This window comes from Apteryx mantelli, chromosome Z (genome assembly GCF_036417845.1).
Source record: "Apteryx mantelli isolate bAptMan1 chromosome Z, bAptMan1.hap1, whole genome shotgun sequence".
NCBI lineage: Eukaryota > Metazoa > Chordata > Aves > Apterygiformes > Apterygidae > Apteryx > Apteryx mantelli.
This window is the reverse complement of record NC_090020.1, coordinates 56,306,603-56,328,067: the sequence shown is the minus strand read 5'-3', so window position 1 is coordinate 56,328,067 and position 21,465 is coordinate 56,306,603. Positions and strand designations below refer to the sequence as shown.

Here is a 21,465-nt window from a genome sequence, read left to right as displayed (position 1 = left end):
TGAGAAGACACTAAATGGATCACATCATTCATTCTGGGAGAGGAATTTAAATTTTGAGGATTTTCCTAATGACAATTTTTATCAAGGAAACAAATTCCTAAGTCAAAGAATGAACAAAAAGTAACATTCAATTTTGCACCTAACAGAAAAATTAAAGATATTGTGAAAAATATAAAAGAGTTTTAAGACTTCTTCATGCATTGACACTGATGGATCCAAGAAGACACTATCACTGACTTTATTTTCATAGATGGGAAGGAACAGTAAGAAGAAAAGTAGAAGGGGAAGAGGTTTCAGTAAGCACAGTAAAATCTGTAAATAACTTCCTGTATGGAAGTTTTACCACTATCCAGAAGACAAGTGACACTTTTCAGAAACCTTCCAGAAAAAGAAAGAATCATATTTGGACACAGTGGGATGTGAGGATACAAATTTGCTTGCAAAGTCAAGAGAATACTGGGAAATAATTTTCCTGGTAATATTTGCTTTTCTCTAACTTTGATGTAATGAGAATTACAATTTAGTTCCTTTTTATGCTATACTGAAGCTGAAATTTCAAAACATGGATGGGTAAAAATGGATTGCATAAAAATAGGAACAGACCAATCAGGAAAATTAGGATTCAGCAACATGAGCATAAACTGGAATACAGAGATATAACTAGAATAACAATAAATGTAATATTATAAACTACACACTGAAACTTATCTTCAGAGAAGGCATGTAACATTGCTATCAACTACAGAGACTTGCCAGCAAAGGAAAACTATATTTATGGGTAAGCTCAGCTAATTTTATTTCCCTAGCAAGCAGACTTCACTGGATCAGGAACAGATCATCACTTTTAAAGGGTTAAAGTTTCCCATCTTTTTTGTGAACAAAATTTCTAAGCAACTACGCCAAACTGAAAAGCTGCCTAAATAGCATTTATCATTAATACTAGAAAACAATCACTGAAAAGGGTTTGAACTGAGAGTAACTCTACCAGTTTCTCTCAGCAAAGTAATAATCCTATACGATAGTTGTGAATTCTGAAAGTTTTAATTGCACTTTTCTTTGAAAACTTACTTGCCTCATTCTGAGTCTCTGTTTACATACAGTGTGTCAGAAAGACATAAAGCCTTTCTTTTTCGGTATTGCGCTGCTGTAGAATTTTTCATATCTGTTCATCTCTTCATTCATTTTAAAGCAGTGACAGCCTTGACTAAATAACACTGTGGCTGCTGATGTGCCAAGCTGCAGGGGTTCACCCACCTGGGGCAGCTTTTAGGCTGAAGGCCACTGTTTATGTAGCAGTCTGCAGCCGCAAAAGTATGCTGTTTGCCTCAGATCTGACAGGCAATGAATGACTGCCTTTCCAATGCTGAACCCTGAAAAGGCTAAAAAGCAGACTAAGTTGTGATGAATTACATGCTGCTTTTTCTTCTATATATAATCAACGATTAGATGCTGGAGATGGTCTACGTGTTTTTTTTAAGCCCTCAAATTATCTAATGGTATGCAACAAATGAGCATAGTGGGGGTCAGGGACTAAAATAGATGTAAACTACTAGCATTTCATTCCCCTCCTAGGTATCTTAAATATCACTGCACCAAAGTCTGGAAGAGGAGTGTTGCTGGACTCTCCGTCTGTCTGAAGCAGCAGGAGTTGTGAATTTTGCCTCAGCAGGGAGTTGATCACTGAACATATTTCATTTCCTTCTCCTTCTGAAAGCTGCAGGTGGTAGCTGAGCAGAGCTTGGAGATTTTAGTTCATTTAGGGCTCATGGAACCATGTTTTGTTCCATTTTCTTTTTAGTTAACATGGATTTTCACCCTTCTCACCTTGCCTTGAATTTTGAGTCCAAATGAATCTCCAAAATGTGAATCAACTTTCAAACCTCCACCTTTTGCAAGGTTTATGCCATATTCACCCGGAATTCTACTTTTTGCTCTATTGTTCACTACAGCAAACGTCAAGGCAGTTTCATTATGAGAAGCTTAGATGGTCCTAGAGATGGTCTTATTCTCTTCTGTCACTTCTGTGTCCACCAAAGTGTAGCAACAGATTAGATCAGGCTGACTTAGATGGCAAACCCCCTGTGACCCTCTGTGATGAATTTATATTATGGAAAAAATGACCTATACTTTATAAACACTAAGCCTTAAAATAAGATATTTTCCAACTGGACTAATAGCTGAAACAGAAAAAACAGTTTTGTGACTTGGCTAGTGGTAGCTTTGTTGAGCCTACTGCAGCTGTAAATTGTTCTTTTCATATATTTATAATCATTAGCACTTTCATTCAAGGTGCTTTTCCATACTCCTAAGGACTTTTTTTTTGGTCATAATAACCAGTAATTTTTTTCCAGCTTGCTTCTTCTCGCTACAGTCTGGCTTTTATTTCTTTTTACAGTACCAATTCTTTACCTGCAAATTATTTTTCATTTCTGTGAGAAGGACTTTAAAAAGAACATGCATTATTGACCACACCAACCTCTTAAGAGCTATAGAGGCTACTTTGAAAATAACAATGTGCTGTAATTTTTTTTTTCTTTTTTAAGGCTTAGAAATGTTGAAATATGCATTGGCATAAGCTTTGTCACACAAAAATGCACACGAAAGTTCTTCTTACACAAGAAGAGAGGATATTTTTCTAAAATAAGTTTTTTTCCTCCTCTACCTTTTTGTTAATATCAGTCATGCAGCACATTACAGAAAATGTAGGGTCATCTTGTTCCCTTAGTCTGAAGAAACAAACTGGTGGAAGACAGGTAGAGGAAGGAAATCCTAACCTCAGTGCAACCTTCCTATTTCATTACAGAGGGTAATTAAGGGGCACCATGAGTCAAGAATGACACAAAGCTGAAGAGAGACAGATCAGGAGGTATAAGTAAGAAAACATGGAAAAGATGTCTCTGCAACAAAGCAGTTCAAGCTAAGAGATGCTACAAAGTCAAGTTACAGATGCTAGAAAATGGGGTTGATTTCATAATGGAGTTATTGACACAACCCAAAAGCTGTACTAGGAGACTCATGTAGCAAAGAGATGATTAAATGTGTAAAATACGCCTGTTTGTCCCAGGAGCTTGTCTGAATATTGTACAAGGAGTTTCTATCAGAGGATACAGTGAAAATTGTACCCTCTACTGCCTAATCACTTTAAGATACTGAGAAATGAATTTTTAGAGCGACACATTTCTGTATAGTACAACAGCACCGAGATGAAAACGTACCCAAAGGCATAGTACTGAAGACTGTTTCAACATCAAATACTGAGAGTTCAGTCTCATTTTCCTATTGTGCTGAAAGGAAAAACTACAATTCTGATCTAACTGTTGAGCCTAATTTTGCACACCTTAGTGTCTTAAATGGGATGTCTGGACAAAAAGGGTCTGTAGCAGAAGGTCCTGTGTGTGCTTTGTTGTTTGAAGACTCAATACTAAAAGCGTGAGAGTTTGATTAATATTTTTCACTAGGTCACTGAAATGCCTGGGAGAACATTTCATTTTTAACAATGTGTTCTGTCATTTCTATAACATTTTCTGCCTCTTCGCTCTTTCATACCTATATATTGCACAGATATGCTAGCCAAACCATATTCTCAGAACTATGCACCCTTTGCAAACCTCATTAGTTTCAGCAAGAGCTTCAAGAGGGTTTTGTCCAATGCAGATATATAAATGGTGTTCCACCCATGATAAGTTGAAATAGTTAAAAAAAAAAAAAAGTATAAAGCATCACCATTACTAGTGATGCACTCAGCTTGTCTTTTAGCATTTATTTAACCTCTTAAATAATTATTTTCCTTCTTATAATAAGTTCAAAAAAAGGATGTGACAAATTGCCAAGACTGAGTTGAATTAAATAGGCTAAAATAACGTTCAACATGTAAGAATTTTCCCCTCTTGCATTTTCCAAACGTATTTCTAATATGTTTCTGTTATAAGATCTTTCTGTAATCCAGAGGTCATAAATCAATTATTACCATTAACTTTATATTAAATTGATACATTTCTTTTCAGGCACAAGAATTGTTCTATTCTTCCATTTTTGTAGGACTAACCACACTTTATTCCCTAAACCAGCAATGACATCATAAGAGTAATAAATTAACTACCCCAATTACATTAAAAAAGTGAACTAATTTGTTTAAGGGTGATATGTGTGTGCATATTTACACACACATATACATATCTATAAATTCTCCTTAATTTTTCCATGCAGCCAGTCCCGAGCTTGTATCCCAAATAATGACAAACAGGAACGTATGTTTATTTTTTTTGATTTGCTGTATCCATGGCAAACAAGGAGAAGATTCTAGCTTTTTCTTTTTTTTTTCAACTACAACAGTCTTTGAAGAGAAACAAAACAAGAAACAAAACAAAAATTGAAACAAATTTTAGCTTTGCCTTAGACATGAATTTAAACCCAGCATCTACTCTCTTCATTGGACAGTAGCTTGATTTACATTTTCAGCTGGCGCTAGCCTTCATTTCAGACCTGTGCTCTGTCCCCTACCATTTATCTTCGCCTGCAACCCATCCTTTGTATTGGCCCAGTATATATGTGGCTGTATATTTCACTGAATCAAGGTATTGATCTGGTTGATTGATGATGTTTTTTATTTCCTGGGTCAGTTTTTTGCTGGGACAAATCCCTGGCTTGTTTCAGTGTCCGGCTACAGAGAGGCACAGTGACCAGCGAACACAGCAGCTTGGCACGAGCAGCCATGTAGGCAGCAAGATGGACAAAGATGAGCTGAAGCAAGGCTGCTTCAGTTGGCAGCAGGGCTGCTTATGCCAGTTTGCAAGTATTTCTTACTTTATAGTATAATGCAATGAAATACTGGGATAGGATTTTTTTGTCCCATGCTCCTACCCAATACTGAAGATCTGTCTAAAAATTTCTGTAATTTTAAAGTCATTACAAGAGCTTATCTATTTAACAAATTGAAAAGAGGGGAACAGGAAACCTATTTCGATCAAGTTTAAGGGCACTGTTAATTTGGTCATCCCTCTATGGGTCATCTTATTCTCTCTTATGTCTAGCTTGCGCTTTAACAAAATTTTCAGTACATATTGGCAAGAATGAAAATGCAGAATATGCAGAGACTGTGACAGTGATAACCCACAATGATACAACCAAGAAAAAGAAATCAGTCCACTTCTGATCTTCCAGTAATTTTGTATAGCTGTGATTCCACTCACTTCCATAGATAGCTGTTTGTGAATTATACTAGTGAAAGTCAGGGCTAGAGTTCTTGACAACTACATACATCAAAGTGTAACTTTCTGGAACAGAAACTCCAATATAAAAAAGTAAATGTATATTTGGACCAACCAATGTGCTAATGTATTTCTTTTGCAGTTTTAGTGCTCTTAATTTAAATACAGGAGCCTATATTTCTAGAAACTACAATTCTTAATATAGGGTTTTTTGCTAATTAAAAATGAAAACCTGAATCATCTCAGTAAATATGAAAAATTAGTAGATATCAGTGAGAATATTTAACATCTATTTAACTACAGAGCAACTGAACTCCTTCACAGCTTTGGAGGTGCTCCTAGGACATCACCTTTTGTCAGCAGTACCAAGTTCTCAGAGGTTACTGGCCTGGGGGAGCCCCACCATATAGGCTCTTCTAAAGTCTGAAAAATCCCAGAGATTCCAGGTTCCTGGTGACACTCTAGACTGGAGTTGCCTTCTTGAGATTTCCAGGCTTCTAGGTTTGTGATTTACATGAGTTTCAGGACCTCAGTTTCACAGTAGCTCACTACAAGCTTTAAGCCACAACATACTGCAGACTGGAAGTGCCTAAAACATCTCACACTTTGAAACCTAAGTTCCCCAACAGGCATTCAGGAAATGAGCTGTGGTTGCAAGGGAATCTTGTTTAAGCAGTCTAATGTTTAACAGTTTAATGTTAACCTGACATTTTCACCAGCTGAATTCACCAGAAAGCTTGTTATGAGTTCTAATTGTTAAATCAGGAAATTGATATGTTCTCATTTTTATCCTTTTTTGAAAACACAGGTTTTTGGAAGATAAATTTTAGCCAGACACACAGTTTTCATTGCTCATAATTTTGACCTTAACATGGGGCAGCTGGAGAAAACCTATTAGCCTCCAATACACAAGGTATCATACAAGATGATCACACAATCGTTTCAGAGCACAGTTAAGGCCACTTAGATACTTAAATAAAAGTTATGCTCCTCTGAACATATAGCTTTTGTTTCATGAATTGTTTTATTCTTCCTATGTACTTTTTATGCTCCCCTGTCATGTTTGTTTTGTATAGGGTTTTTCTGAACCTAAGTATGGGGGCTTTCTGAATCACTGGGCTGCTGAGCCAGGGTTGGTAAGAATTGGAGCTGGGGATGAGAAGAATAATTATGTCTCAGTGAAGGCTAAGCATCAAACAGAGAAGTTCAGACAACAAGTAACTGATGCCAAGAAGTTCCGGCAAATGAAGCCATTCACTTGGAAACATGGTTAGAATTGAAATGGAAAAAAGACACCAAAAGAACCAACACAGTCTGTTCAAAAATACTGTGAAATTAATTCTTCCTCTCACACTACAAGTTGAGTAGCAGGTGTCCTGTATTTCTGAAAATGATTTTTAAAACAGAAAAATGTCCAATAGCCAAAACAGAGAGAGAATAAAGAAGAAAGTCACAGCACATTAAAATGATTTGGATGACAACAACTAGTTTGGGAGTACAAGCCTCCATGTAAACAGTAGTCTTGAAAGTCTCTTTACGTGTAGATTTGTCAGGTCTTTACATAACTTTTAAGTAAGAAAGTCATTGAAAGAAGGGACATTTTCATTTAAATTAAAAACGCTGCTTTAATTTCCACAGACAGGAAGGCAGAAGATGACCAATTGCAGTATAAACACATGGTAACGTATTAAAATACATTTCACAGGAAACAAACAAAAATAATGTGAAGGTACACTGCTTAGCAGGATTTGTGATATGCCAGACAAATCACACTGGTACACTTGTTCTAAATGTAGTCTTACTACATATGGCTATGTGAAATATGCAGAAAAGGAGGTTAAGGGACTGTAGCATACATAAAAAATATTTACAGTGACTAATTTTAACCATCTCTTCAAAGAAAAAACAAGAGAAAATTTGCCATATGCTTTAATGGCAGCAACACTTATCAGCAAGCTACTGCTCCACAAGCACAATGGTGAAATTATGATGTATCCACTGTAGACTACCATTTGCTAAAGAAAAAAGTGAACAAAAAATACCCATGGAACTACTCACAAATAATTGCAATTCGCAATCTAGGTTGCTCATGGGAGATTTTAATAATATAGATTTGTACTAAATAATGAAAACAGTCAAACATCAATAAAGTGGCTCCCTGTTGCCTGCAAGAGAATTTTGTGATCCAGTGAGTAAAAGACTTCAATCTCAGGAGAATTTGTGTTGGAACTAGTACTTATTTATGGAGACTCAATGACTAAGGAAAGCTGTAATGGAGGTAATCATCACTGATAGCTTGAATTCAGCACAGAAGCAAGAAATAGGTCCAGAGAGTGCAAGAATAGTAGGCTTTTCATCTCCAGTTAGGAATTGCTGAGGACTTAAGAAATCTGGAAAGTAATATGCAAAATATATAGCTTAGTTTTTACTTTCATGGGATGGGAAAAGGCTCCCTTTCTCTATCCTGTGCTTACTAAACTTCTGTAGACAAATCTGTAAATACCAGATGGTCACTGAAGGATCTCTGAAAGGTTGATAAGCTTATTCCAGAATAATTGAATATTTTTGGAAGCCATCAGTGCTCTTGTACTCCACATTAATCTGACTTTGCCTCATCTCGCGCTTTCTAGCAATGAGGAGCAGCTTATTTTAGTATCACATACCCCTGAGTGGGTACAGATAACAGTATCTAACTAGAACGGAAGAAGACCGAATTTAAATCTATCCTGAAAAAACTGAGAGGATAGGCCAGTGCTTCAAAATGAGAAAGATATATAAATAAAACATAAGAAGGTCCAAAAGGAACAGGAGCACTGTTGGAGCCTGAGTCACATCAACTGGCCAGGATATCAGCTGGCCCCATCTCCTTCCCTGTCTTCTGAGAACTTCATGGCTGAGCCCTCAGAAAGCAACCCCAAACCTCATCCACTTTAGAAGGAGACACAGATGATAGTCATAGTGGTTCAAATATAGTTTACTCTTCCAAGTTCATGAGGCATTTTACTGTTATGGTTGTCCGAATCCTGAAAGGTTCTCTCTACTCTTTATAACCAACCATACCAACAGAAGGAGTTGAGGGGTAGGAAACCTCTCAGTATTCAGTTCCAGACAAGTCTACAAGCCTTTCTCTCCCACTTCAGCTGCACTAGTTATTTGGAGAGGCTTTTGGGATGAGTCAGAAGGATTGTAGGTGGGTGTTTCACCAAACTTTCAGAATCTGGATATAATGTAACCATTTTCACAAATCTGGGAAGTGCTAAACATGAGATAAAAGTGAAAGGAAATATTTAGGAGACTAGCTAAGAGAAATGGGGTGGGAAAAAAAAAAAAGACAGAGAGGGAAAATTTAGTCTGAACATTAGGAAAAACTCCCTGACACCAAACTACTTTAAGCTGATGAGTAACATGACAAGTCAATATTACAAAGCATCATTATTTGGGATATATCAATCTACATGTCATATTAGAAAATGCATCCTAGAAAACAGATTTGCAATGACAGGAAAATGGACTGCATGATATAATTTGCCTTTTCTCTTTTCTATCCAGGATATTTCACACAGTTTGTGATGTGGACTAGCAATCCTTGAGCTGTGTGAGGTAATTCTGAGACAGCAATCAGTCATTTACATAATTAGTGTAACGGTATTTAATTATTTGATTACTATAAAGATGTGTAATACTCTAATGGTGCAATTAGAATGTGTAATTACTACATATAATTACATAATTAGGTGTAATGACATAAAACTTCTCATGAAAAAATGGATATACACAACCCCAGCTATAGGAGCTGGTATAGTGCACAATAATACATTGATATAAGAAGGACAGTTAACATTTTAATGTCACTTGTGTTAAAGCTAGCTTGAAAGCAGTGAATGCTAAAAGTTTGTGAATTGTGCTAAAGTGAGAGAAGAATGCGGTGAGAGGTTCCAGCACAGGGAAGAATTCAATAAAGATCTACAGTGAGTACAAACCTTATTTCCATCCTTAATTATCTGTTACTTATTTATAACTCTTCATATACTTACCTGAGTACAGAGGGGTATAACTGAAGTATTCAAATACCTGTATCCTACAATATTTTATAATTACAGATGTAAGTAATATATTACTTTGCTCTTAATTCTTTACAGCACATCTAATTTTACATTCCTTCCATGTCCTTCAGATACGTGGTAGTTGGTAATTCCATATGCCTGTCCTTCACCCAGAGAAAGTAAGGAACACAATCCTTTTGCTACTGCACCGTAGTATTGCCATGCCCACTCAATTACCAAGCCACACACACCCTGGAGCTAACAAATTAATTGTTACTGTCTAGCACGTTTATCAATCACGGTCCTTGTTACCTGCATGTAAAAGCAGCAATATCTATACCAAAGCAATATGACTGCTGTTTAAAATCTTACACTTACTGTAATTGTAAAAATTTGTTGGCACCCAAGAGAATTATCCTTTCAAATAAGTGTTTTTCTCTATGGGCTAGATGATGGAGTCCTAGGTGACACTTGTGAGTACTTATCTATGGAAGCATTTCTAGTGAAAATAGGCAAGATCACTTAATCGCTTACCAATACAAAGCCTCCTACTGTGACTCCTAAAAGACAGGTTATAGGCACCTATTTTGCAATTCAATAATGCTTTACTGACACTAGCAGAATTCTTTAGCTAGTTCAATATACTAGAAACTTATACTTTCTATAGCTCTGACTATCCATTTTTAGCAAAAGAGCAAATTGGTCTCATATGATGTATAACCTGAGCAATTTTAATAATGATTGCTCTGTAATTTTGTATCATCCAAAACCCAGAAGGGATAAACCTTAAAGAGATAGATGTGATTCCCAGCAGAATTCCAAATGGCATTTCAATTGCCCTTGATAAATGAAGTACATAAAATAATCCATCAACAACTTTTACATAAAACTTTAATAGATGTTCATCTTTTTATATCATAAAGTTCTTGAGTCAGGTTTAGTAACTAAGTACAGCATACAAATTCTGTAAGGGAGACATCTAGGCATACAAAAGCTCTCAAATCAAATTTTAACCCATGATTTCTCTCTAAAATTTTGTACACTTTACGTTGGATGCCTGAGTTTATTTGCCTGTTGTAAATCTAGGAACTCACTGAAGCTACTTGAAAAAATTCCTAGCCTGTCATTTGTGGTTGTTGATCCACATTTTCTTTTCCCTGCTTCCCCACGCATCCACAATGTGAACACAGAAAAATAAATTATATTCTTCACCTTTGTTACAGTTTGCTAATCACTACATCATTTATTTAGTATTCAATTTGCAACACAGTCTGTGTCTTCCTGCTATACTTATTAGATCTTTCTGAACCTGCTTTTATTTGAAATCATCTTCTTTGAATGTGCATGGCTACAAAATTTCAGGTATTTTGAACGTGGTATCTGGTATAATAGCATAAATACTTTCCTTTTTCTCCATGAGGTACTAGGCCTGCCATATCTTGGGACTACATTTGCCTTTTTCACAACTCCATGATATTAGTAACTGACAATCATCCTAGGATACACTAAAACACATAGGCTTTCTTCTCCATATTATTTCAAATTCATGAGACCCCATCTTTGGTTATTAAGTTCAGATACCTTGCACTTTGTACCATAGCATTTTATTGTATTTCTATTATTCCGGTTCCAGTCTTTCACATGTGAAGGACTCCTCTGTATTTACAGTGTCTTTTAACTATGGGAATCAGATCTTTACAGTCCACTCATAATCAAAGTTATTAGCAAAACCATGTAAGATTTCTCCCAGAAGTCCACCTTCCATCTGGCTGTTTTTGTCCTCCCATTAGGCCAGTCCCTTACTTGCCCAACAGTTCTTTTATGCAGGGCCATCAAACGATGGTGAGTAGGAACCAGCACCAACACAAAAGAAGTTGTTTTACCTCCACACACTGGGTAGATAACCTGCTGGTATTCCCAGCCAGAGAGTATTGCGAATAAGAAAAGTTTACATGAAATCAAAGGAGATTGGACAAGTACTTGGACTGCAATAGGGTCTTTTTTGGGGTACTAAATAAATAAATGAAACCAAAACAAAACATATCATGCTCAGGAACTCCCTGGAGCTTAAAATAGTCAGAGGCTGAAGAAAGCTCAGAGAAAGCGTCATATATCCTTGGCCTTTTCTTACACTTGCTGGCATCTGCTTATGACTACTGTTGAGGACAGGATACTTGGCTAGATGAACCCTTAGCCTGAATCAGTTTTTATATTATTCTTTACACTATTCTTTACACTATTTACTCCTCCTTGTCTGCACCCTAGCTAATCAATTTACATACCAAATGTTTCCACATTAGAACCATATTAGAGAACCGTATCAATTTACTTTAATGCCTGATAGATTTGATATTTTAAATTTCCTTCATCTTGAAAAGAATATCATGGCTATTTTAAGCATCATCTATTGCAGACTACAAAAATACTTCTATGCATTATGTGGTTGTTTCTATAAAAGAAAATATAAACATTTTAAAAAGAGCTGTAAAATCATCATGATACTTACTGTGTTGGCAGTTTCTTCCCATAAATTCACCCGGACATTCACAAGAATAGTTGGCAACAAGATCTGTACAAATTCCACCATTCTTGCAAGGTTCAGCTTCACATTCATTTACATCTGTAGGAAGCATACAATATCAGTATTAGCAAAAAAGAATTCTAAAAGCAATAAGGACATATTTTAAAGAACTATAACACAAAGTATTTATATGCCTGATATTAGAAGAAGTATGTTCTTTTGTCCATCAGACATTTTCAGTAATGAACGTGATAAGGCAGGGTATATTTTAGGAAAAAAGCAAAGCAATCTCATATAAATGTAACTAGTTTCAAATACATACTAAACTTTTGCAACAACAGAATTAAAAGTTTTGCTTAAGGACTTGCTATGCAACTCCTGGAGGGTACCAGAGCCACAAATCACAGTTGGGTCTTAAACAAACAAATTAAATTAGTCCTAACAGAGTACTATTTAGTGACACTTGCAACTTTGAGAAATGTAGCTACTTCTCCTTCAGTAACAGATGCCAGTTAAGAGTGCCTCTGAATTCATCTTAATTCTTTAAACATCTAATTGACAAGGTTGTTTAACTGTCTAAAAATTTTCCTTTCTGCGCATGAGTTAGTGGACAAATTGAAACTAATAGCTTGATCTAGGAGCTTGCAAATTTTATTAAATTCCAAAGACAGAAAAGGTGGTTAATTTTATTTGAGTTTCCTTCTTTCAGCACCTGCTTGTCAAATGCTGTGAGAATAATATTCCTCTGTGTTTTTCAGTATGGTAATCTTCAAATATAATATCACATTCTTTTTTTCAAATGCAATATAGTGTTTTTCAGTCAACATAAATAGACACGTGAAAGATAATGATATCCCATAATTAGAAATCTCAGTCTGTGCATTTATGTTTAGTCTATATGGACTAGAGACTTTGTATGGATATATACGTCATTGTCTCTAAGAACTGCATCAATGCATACAATTAAATATTTAAAATACGGTAGCCCACACTAGTTTCATTAAGAATTGAAGTCCTGTTTCATTAGACACTGTAAATAGCAAATAGGAAAGCAATCTTTAACTTGCACTGTAATTTTATTTCACTTAGTTTTGCTTAAGTGTGTATTCTTTCTGGATGCAGTCGTTGATAAAGCACGCATGTGCATAGTACAGAAATAAGTTCAAGTAACACCAGCAACACACTTAACACCAGAGCTAAACTAGTTGCATTCTTTGGCGGTCCAAACACACTGCAAATCGAACAATATGCCTTACTGTCATGTTGAATCTGCTTCTACCCCAAAATGCACAATTGGTTTGGCCTGGCATATATGAATAGCACAAGTTAAAGAAGATGCTACATAAATGATTAAACCTGAGGTAACAAGATGTGCAGAAGAGGCAGATTGCAGGGATGTCAATAAAGTAGCTTGATTTCTGGTAGATAAGCACGTAACTTTTGTACTTTTAATTTGATTGCTTATGCTTATTAAGAATACACAAACAAAAATTTAATGTTTTAATACACAAGTCTTGCCCAGGTCTTACTGATTTTCTGATGTCTACAGAAAAACCTGTATCTCTAGCCTTTCCTGCAGATCTAAAAACCTGTGGAGCTTTTAACTTATAAGCTTTGCACTAAATGAAACAAGTGAGTTGTGCATCTTTTCCTGTTGAATGAATTAAGCTGGGCTGCTGTATGCACCAACATTAACTTTTTACTGCACAACACACATAGCTTGCAACATGTAATTTCTAACTTTTTTAGTTACTCCATTTACCTCCCTTAATACTCTGTTAATATCTGTTCCACATACCCACATTGCTATGCAAAATTAGTTTTTACTAGAACACTCCAAAGATGCATCCTTTCTTTAAGGGTCATTTTTATGCCAAAATTAAACTTTCTGCCTTTGTGGTTTCCTGTATAAGAAATTCAGGAAGAAAAGCCACTGGAAGTAGCTTTATGATGGAAAAGAAACTATTGTAAGATTTTTAAAGCCTTATTGTATACAGCAGTATAATTAATGTCCTTCATGTGCAAAATAGCTGATGCCTATGACTTCCTTGATGATGTATTTTACCCCTCCAAAAAATGAACTTGCTTAAGTATAACCCAAAGCACAAGAATAGCAAGGGTATCTGAAAAACTGTATGAGCAATGCTCATTTCAGAAACTAAAGAGTTTCAGAAACTACATTTCAGAGTATACAGATAATTTACAATATGGTCCTGCAACCACCCACCTATTTTATGCAAAACCACTATTTGAACCCAGGTGCACTGGATATATGCAGCTCTGCCAAAATTATGTTGGGAAGACATCTGTTTGAGATTGAAGCAATACATTTAAAACATGGCATGTGGGTTATTCCATTTCATGAAGTGATGAGCTCATAAGATTCTGCTTAGGACATAGGCATCACAGAAACTGTCCAGACAAATCTTTCCTTTCCTTCTGCAGAGGAAGTATTAGGTTTTGGGTATAAAGGAAAAATTGGAGAGGAAGTCAAAGTATTGATTCAATAGGATATTCCTTACCAATTTTTCATATATGAGAGCTGGTCATAAATTCTTGAAAACTTTTCAGTAGGCAGGCATCTTAGGTTTTACATGGAGTTCCATGGAAGTCTGAAATCTCAGGGTTAAAATGCATTCCCACGTTCCACCTCAAACTAAAAGTTATTTTAATGAAAGGTTTTTATAGGAAAGTTCTTTATCTAACTTTGTACTCAAATGATAAACCTAAGCATTCAACTCTTTTAGAGTACACTTACACAAAGTGTTCTGCTCATGGCAGGCCTGATCTTTGTTATTGTTTCCTGCCATTCCTTACCCATTGCCCCTTCCCGTCCTTCACTCACCCCCTCATTCCAGCAGAATAGCTTGTTTGGTCTCTATATGTCTGTCCAGTGAAACAGTTCACATTCTGTCCCAGCCCAATATAATCACAACGTTCAGAGCAGCCTCAGCAATCTCCTACTCATCTAAAGCACATACCAACCATCAGCCATCACCAAGACAAGATAAAAAACACTAGCTTACTCATATGCTAGCAGCCATGGACAACAGGTCCATAAACGCTAAAAAGCAGGGATGTACCCTTCAACTTGCCTAAATGAAGGGCCTGTGGGTGCCGAAAATATATGAGGAGAAAGGACCATAGAAACTGGACGGGTTCATGTGATCTTGCTAAATAGCCTCCTGTGTCTCTTCTTCAGAGACAATACCACACTAGATGGACCCCTGTTTGGTCCCAGTAGGGCATTTCTTATTCTCAGAGATCTAGCTTTAGAGCTCTCTAAGCTAAGCTCACCCTCAGATCTAGCTAAAGAGTGGCCAAACATACAATTACACTGAAATGACATCAATGAGCAGTTTTGAAGCTTGTTGCTTCAACAAGCAGTTTGAAGATGATAACTCCTTCACCATTACAATAATTTGTGTAATTATCCCATTACAGTGTGGTTGCTTCAAGATATGAATAAATACTAATGAAATTTAACTGTAAGGATCATTTATACCTACACCTTCATAACATTCTGGGGGGTCACATCATCAACTCATAACAAAAGATAACAGTGCCTTTTGCCTAAACATTTATAGAGCTAGAAAATACTAATTTATTACATTATTTCATCAGTTGTATTTGTGCAACTTCAGTTATACCTATTGTAAAACCTACATTAGGTTCCCAGGCAATTTGCGTATTCACAGGACAGTATTTCTGTACGCAATTTTCTGGAGCATCAATTTTGCAAACAAAACAAGGCGCACTAACAAGCTGGTGACACATACAGCTAGAAACTAAATTTTTAGAGGAATCATTATATCTGTTACTCTTCCTATGTTTTGTGAAATTAATTTCCCAATTAAATATGGATATGCTTCTGATGGTTTTTAATTGTATTACTGAAATAACTGGGATGTAAGCAGGCCTTTGAATTCCACTTATATTCGGCCAAACCCCGTCTGGATTGTGCATCATATGGAGGCAAAACATATGTAGTATGCAGACTTTGTATCCATACTCTTCCTGTTGCTGTGAACAGAAAAACAAGGACAGACCTTCACTAAATGTGGAGGCTAGTTTCAGTTCTTTGAACCAGCAAAATTCCAGAGTACTATACTAAAATTAATAATTGCTACTGATCTCTCAGCTTCTCTTTATCACTCTTGTCTTACTATTTGTTGCTTATAAAGACATCACATACTGGAATAATGAAAATTCACTGGGTTCTTAGCTGAATTTTTGTCTATTACAGAGGAAGAATAGAAGTAACAGCTCGATGTGCTAAAAATAAAATCTACCATGGAAAACGACCAAAGAACAGAACCTCTCAGTTCTAAACTAAATTCTTTATATGTATTTATAAAATTTAACACGATACTTCAGCTCCTTACTCGTCTTTTTAAGCAAAGTCCATTAACCTTACGTTTTCAGCAGATTATTCAATCATTTTAATACAAGCTAACACATTTGAGGGAAAAAAATATCAAGGTCACTGTGAACTGAAAAACATTAAGTGGGCATATGAACTTTACATTGTTGAAAAAAAGGTAGTAATTTATCTTCTTAAAAGCTTTTCTGTGTAAAGATATCTTCTCAAGATATTTAAATTTCTTTGGTTCACCATTCATAGTGAAATATGTAGGATAAAATGCATGACTTTCCAGCAAATTTCATATCGTCTGTGAGGATGATGTGAAAAAAAAACTGAAGTTAAAGTACCAGATATTTTTAAACCAATCCTCATATTCTATCCTTACAGAGCAATTAGCTATGATCAGTGCAGAAGGAAGAAAGTCCGATTTTATATTTGTCACTGGGATCCTAAAGTGTTTTTTTCAGTAGTTCAAGCAGCTTTGGTACCATCAATTCAAACAAATAAATCATATTTGACAAATGAGGAAAGACTAGCTCATTCTAATATCATATTTGATACCAGCACAGACCTTTGTAGGAAAGAAAATGAGCTTAACTGATTTAAAGAAAGGAGCACATGTTCTATAGGATTATTTAATTCACTGTTCACTATAATATTTGATTGAATGTGCAGAGGTAGCATATTTAATCAAAAATGTTTTTTTGCAAATTATGGTCAGATTCTGTTCAAATTGCTAGATGGGCCACTTAGGATATTAAACTTTATACTAACTAAAGCCTTTTTTTTCTCCTCTGAAATACAAACATTCCCTTTTTAAACACTGTCATATTATCATGATTAAAAGTATATTTCAGTAGAAATTTTAAAATGTGAGAATTGCTGGTGTAGCTTCTCCTAAAGACAATTAAGGCTTCTAAAGAAAAGAAATCCATATCTCTATATGCTTAAATAATAATTCTTCGTTGACTATGTAATTTATTTACTTTCATTAGAAGAATGTGCTTTTAACGTAAATTAAGTAACACAAAGTAAAATCACTGTAGTTTTCTCCTGATTTTTCAGGTAAGCTTAGGTTTTATGTCAAGCTAGATTTTAAAGTTAGTTCAGATAACAACTTTATTCATTGCAATAAATAAAACACAGATAACTGGGTTCTACCAGATGATTCAGGATTCCTAAGGAAGGGACCTAATAAGACTGCTAAATGCCAAATGAAACAGATTCCAGGAAAGGTTTAAATGCCGACACGGGGGAATTCAATATTTCCTAATTGTATCCAGGGTTACCTAAAAACAATTAATAGTAATAATAACAATGATGATGATAATAATAATAATAATAAACGAAGCACAGGGTATGTAGATCTCCACTAATTTGGAGCTCAGAGTGGTAAATTTGGAGTGGTTCATCAGCTGTAGAACTTCACCTGGACTCAAAACAGATTTCTCTACTGAAGATGGATTCTGAAATCAATTGGGGTGCCGGAATAAGGAAATACTGTCCATTTTTTGAAAATACATTGTTACTTGAATAATAGATTAAAGGGTGAAGACACTCGATTAGGAAGTAAAAACCACATTTAAGTTTCTTCTCATCCTGAAGATGATTAAATCTACAGTTTCCACCTCCTAAGATCAGACCATAACTACAAAGCTATTACGCTCTGGCACAGTTGAGGCTGCGTCACTGGGCACCCTGCAAGAGAAATGCAGTGTCAGAAACTGGGCAAGTAAGAGAACGCTTGACTACGTAACATGGTGATTTGGACATTCACCATGCGGCAGAGTTCAGGGGTTTGGTCCTTGTTTGCTGGATTATAGCTTTTTAAAATCCTTTGAGTATTTAATATAACGTGAGTAAAAACAGATACTGTACAAACAAAGATAATATAATTAAAGAAATATACTCCTTTTTTTGTCCATTAACTGTTAACTGTAGACACACAGATTTTCCTGGAAAAGTACCCCAAATAAAAAAAAATATATATATTAATTACATAACTGTGTAGCAAATGAAGGCACGGACTCAAGAGGTGAAGCATCTTGAGACCTTTATTGTTTGTTTCTGAGCATATTTATACTAAGAAGTTAGTTGCTTCAGCGGTTTCACAGACACACTTTGCTAGGCCAGTCACCGTGCAGATTATGTCACAGGGAGCCAGTCATTGCACCGATCACGCACGCAGCGGTCACGCCTTGTACCTTGCTACTTGCTTAGGAAAGCTGTCTTGCCCTTAACCTTGGTTCCCACTGGCTTCTGCTAGTTTATCTGTACTTTCTCAGGATGTATCAGTCCCAGCTGCACCGGTGTCCTTGGGTATGTTTGTCTGAGGCTCCTGTTGAGACTCCTTGTCTGAGCTGGTAACAGTTCCCCCATTCCCCTTTTCCCACGGCTTGCTACTTGCAACTTCCCTCCAACTTAACCCTGTCATGACCCTCCACATAACTGTTATAATCAAATATTTAACTATTAATTTCAATTACTCAAGTTCTTCTGCTAGCTACTTGTTGACCTGATTCTTTGCGACTGAGGGCCGGATAAGCCTGATCATTGCTTTTGGCAGCTCAGCTTGCTGCTTGGCTGGAAGCTCACACCAGCAGCTTGCTCCTGTCTCCTGCCTGCTTGAGCTTTGCTTAGCCCTGGCTCCTGCCATCTGAACCCTTGCTTCTGATCCAGGGCTACCTTTTGGAGTATGCGCTTCCTGAATTTCCCTCCTGCCTACGAACCCACTCTTTCTTTATCCTAGGATTTCCTACTCGTTTTGGCTTGTTGACCATATTTGTCAGTGCAGCTCAGTTCCAAGTCATATTTTTAATCAGTCTTCTAGCTTGATAAAATGGTTGATCCACCTCAGCCCCAATATTTGGATTCCAGTTTCCATACTGGAAGCCAGCTTGGCCCTTATCATGGGACATTGATTAGACATACCGCAGTTGTGCCTCGGTAATGTTGCAAATATTTTTCTGTAATAACATCAGGTTTATATATAGAAAAGAGATTGCAACAGATGATCAACCAGTTACAATCTCTGCATTTTAACTAGCTTCTATGAAGACCAGCAACTACACACTGTATCAAGACTAAAGCATGAAAAAAAAATTCTGTTTTTTAAAAAAAGAAAACCAGAAAACTTAGAAACTTCACTAACCCAGTTCTACTTGAAAATAAAACTGTATTGATGACTGAACACTGTATTCAAATACTTTTACTTCATATGCGGGAATGTTTAAGGCATAAAATAGGGAAATGCATAGTATGCAATAATTATCTTTTAGCTGGAGATTAGTCCAGACTTTTCCTGTAGTTGGAGTTATTTGCTGATTCTCGATAGATCTTTTAAAAGAATTCTCCATGTTTTTTTCATTATTGGCACTGAAAGATTTAATTACATGAATAAGTATCGTAAGACCACACAAACCATATGATTTTGTCTGCAGAACTTTGTAATAGCCTGTTATTGTTTAAACATAAGCTTTCAAATACGAGCTTTTCATTACTAATTTCCTAATAAATATCATGAAAATTGGATTATATACCTTTTTGTTACTATAGATTTGTGCCAATTTGTACAAGCATCACATTTTTTGTCAGATATTAAATGGTGCAGCTGCACTGAAATCAATAAAATTCTGCCGATTTTACCCAGCAAAGAATCTGAATCAAGAGATTTATTAAAATAGTATTTAATATGTCCATCTTAACAGAGAGCTACTGAGTTAAATGATAAGATGTGAAGGATTAAAGCACTCGAAGAACATGCCTGCTTGAAAGTAGGAGACTTTTGATAATATATTTGCACTAATTTCTACTTTTTTTAGGGTGTCTTTCTAACAAGCTATCTTAACCAACAAGAAAAAAAGACTTTATGCTGCCTGAAAACATTGAACCTTTTTCCTTAGTAAAAAGTCAAGCGCTGTTTCCCCTTCTTGGTGGTCTCTGAAACAATTTAACGCTAACCTGTTTCATGGAAATTGGAACACATCAGTATGATACTGACTTCACTATAAGGAGAAAACAAATAGTAAACAGAAGAGTCATTTTGAGAAAGAAAATGAAACTGTTCTGGGAAATTGAAAGTGAAAGAATACTTCAAGTTTTGAAGTTTTTTTTAAAATGACATGTATTTAAATTCGACACGTCCAGCAAAAGACCTTTAATTTTGACAAAAGAGTGTTTTATATCATGACTGGATTCTTTTTTCCACTAGTTCACTTATCATCTATTCTACCTATCATTTATATCTGTGTTAACAATAATGCTTTTTTAGTATCAATGAACCAGTGGTAGCACCTATCTGTAAGGTTGTATTGTAAGACGGATTTGTTACTTATATTGTCTAGCTTTTATCTTCTATAATGGCATTTTCCCTATTTAACACTCACCTGAACAAAAATTTCCAAATTTAATTTAAAGTTTTTCAGTCATTCCTGAATGCATTTCTATATAATAGTAATTATAACCACAGTTTTCTGAATGAATGCTAAAGATGAACTCTAGAACAATTAGAATTAAAAAAAAGATTTATCAAGAAAAAAAAACTAATGAATTATTTTGCATAACTGTTCTTTTGGCACTTTGCATTCAGGTCAGAAAAGAATATTGTGATTTAATTTAATAACTGTTAGGAAACTACATGGGCAATCTCTGTGAACACTGCAAAGTTTATGCATTGCTCTGGTATATGCAAATATAACATTTTATGTGCTATGTCCATTATATAAAGCATACAAGTTTTCCAGCATGAGTGCCAGTAGTAATTATTTTCGTATTTTTACACTCCAAAAGTTGTTTTCAATTTTTTTTTCCTAGAAACCATTGGAAACTATGTAAAAGAATGTTAAGATCATAGAATTAAGTTCATAAAAGTCAAATGGGAACTTCTGAAGTGTACTGTAAAGGTTCCTATTGACTTCAACGGGCTTTGATCAGATTCTAAATAAGGTAGGGCTCTACAGGAATCTCTGCCCCAGTAACTATATATCCTGCTTCTTTCACAGCAATATTTGTAGCTTTATTTTTACACTTTGTTTGTATTGCAAAGATACTTTTCTGTCCTTGTTTTTGTTTTGAAAACCCTCTTAAAATAAATGAGAAACCTGACTATTGTTCTGATCATGTAACAAAATTTGAATCCACATACATGCCTATTGCCTGCCTGGCAAAATTTTTGTCTTTCAGTTGTAGCCACTAAAAGGTTATTATAATTTTCTCTGTGCAGTCATACTTCCAACACTGGACTATGTCAATATCTCCTGACCTTCCACTCACGTGTTTAAATGCATAATTAATGTCTTTTCAGCTAAGGTAATTTACATTTAATAGAAT

The 21,465-nt window shown here is 35.6% G+C and overlaps 1 protein-coding gene across 2 annotated transcripts in view; it reads right to left on the bottom strand.

The window, feature by feature from the left end:
• Positions 1-21,465, bottom strand: part of EDIL3 (EGF like repeats and discoidin domains 3) — a 263,073-nt gene that overhangs the window by 100,450 nt on the left and 141,158 nt on the right. For both annotated transcript variants that reach the window (XM_067315585.1, XM_067315586.1), the window contains one exon: positions 11,757-11,870. In XM_067315585.1, the coding sequence (XP_067171686.1) occupies positions 11,757-11,870 (114 nt within the window). The remainder of the gene's footprint in view (positions 1-11,756; positions 11,871-21,465) is intronic.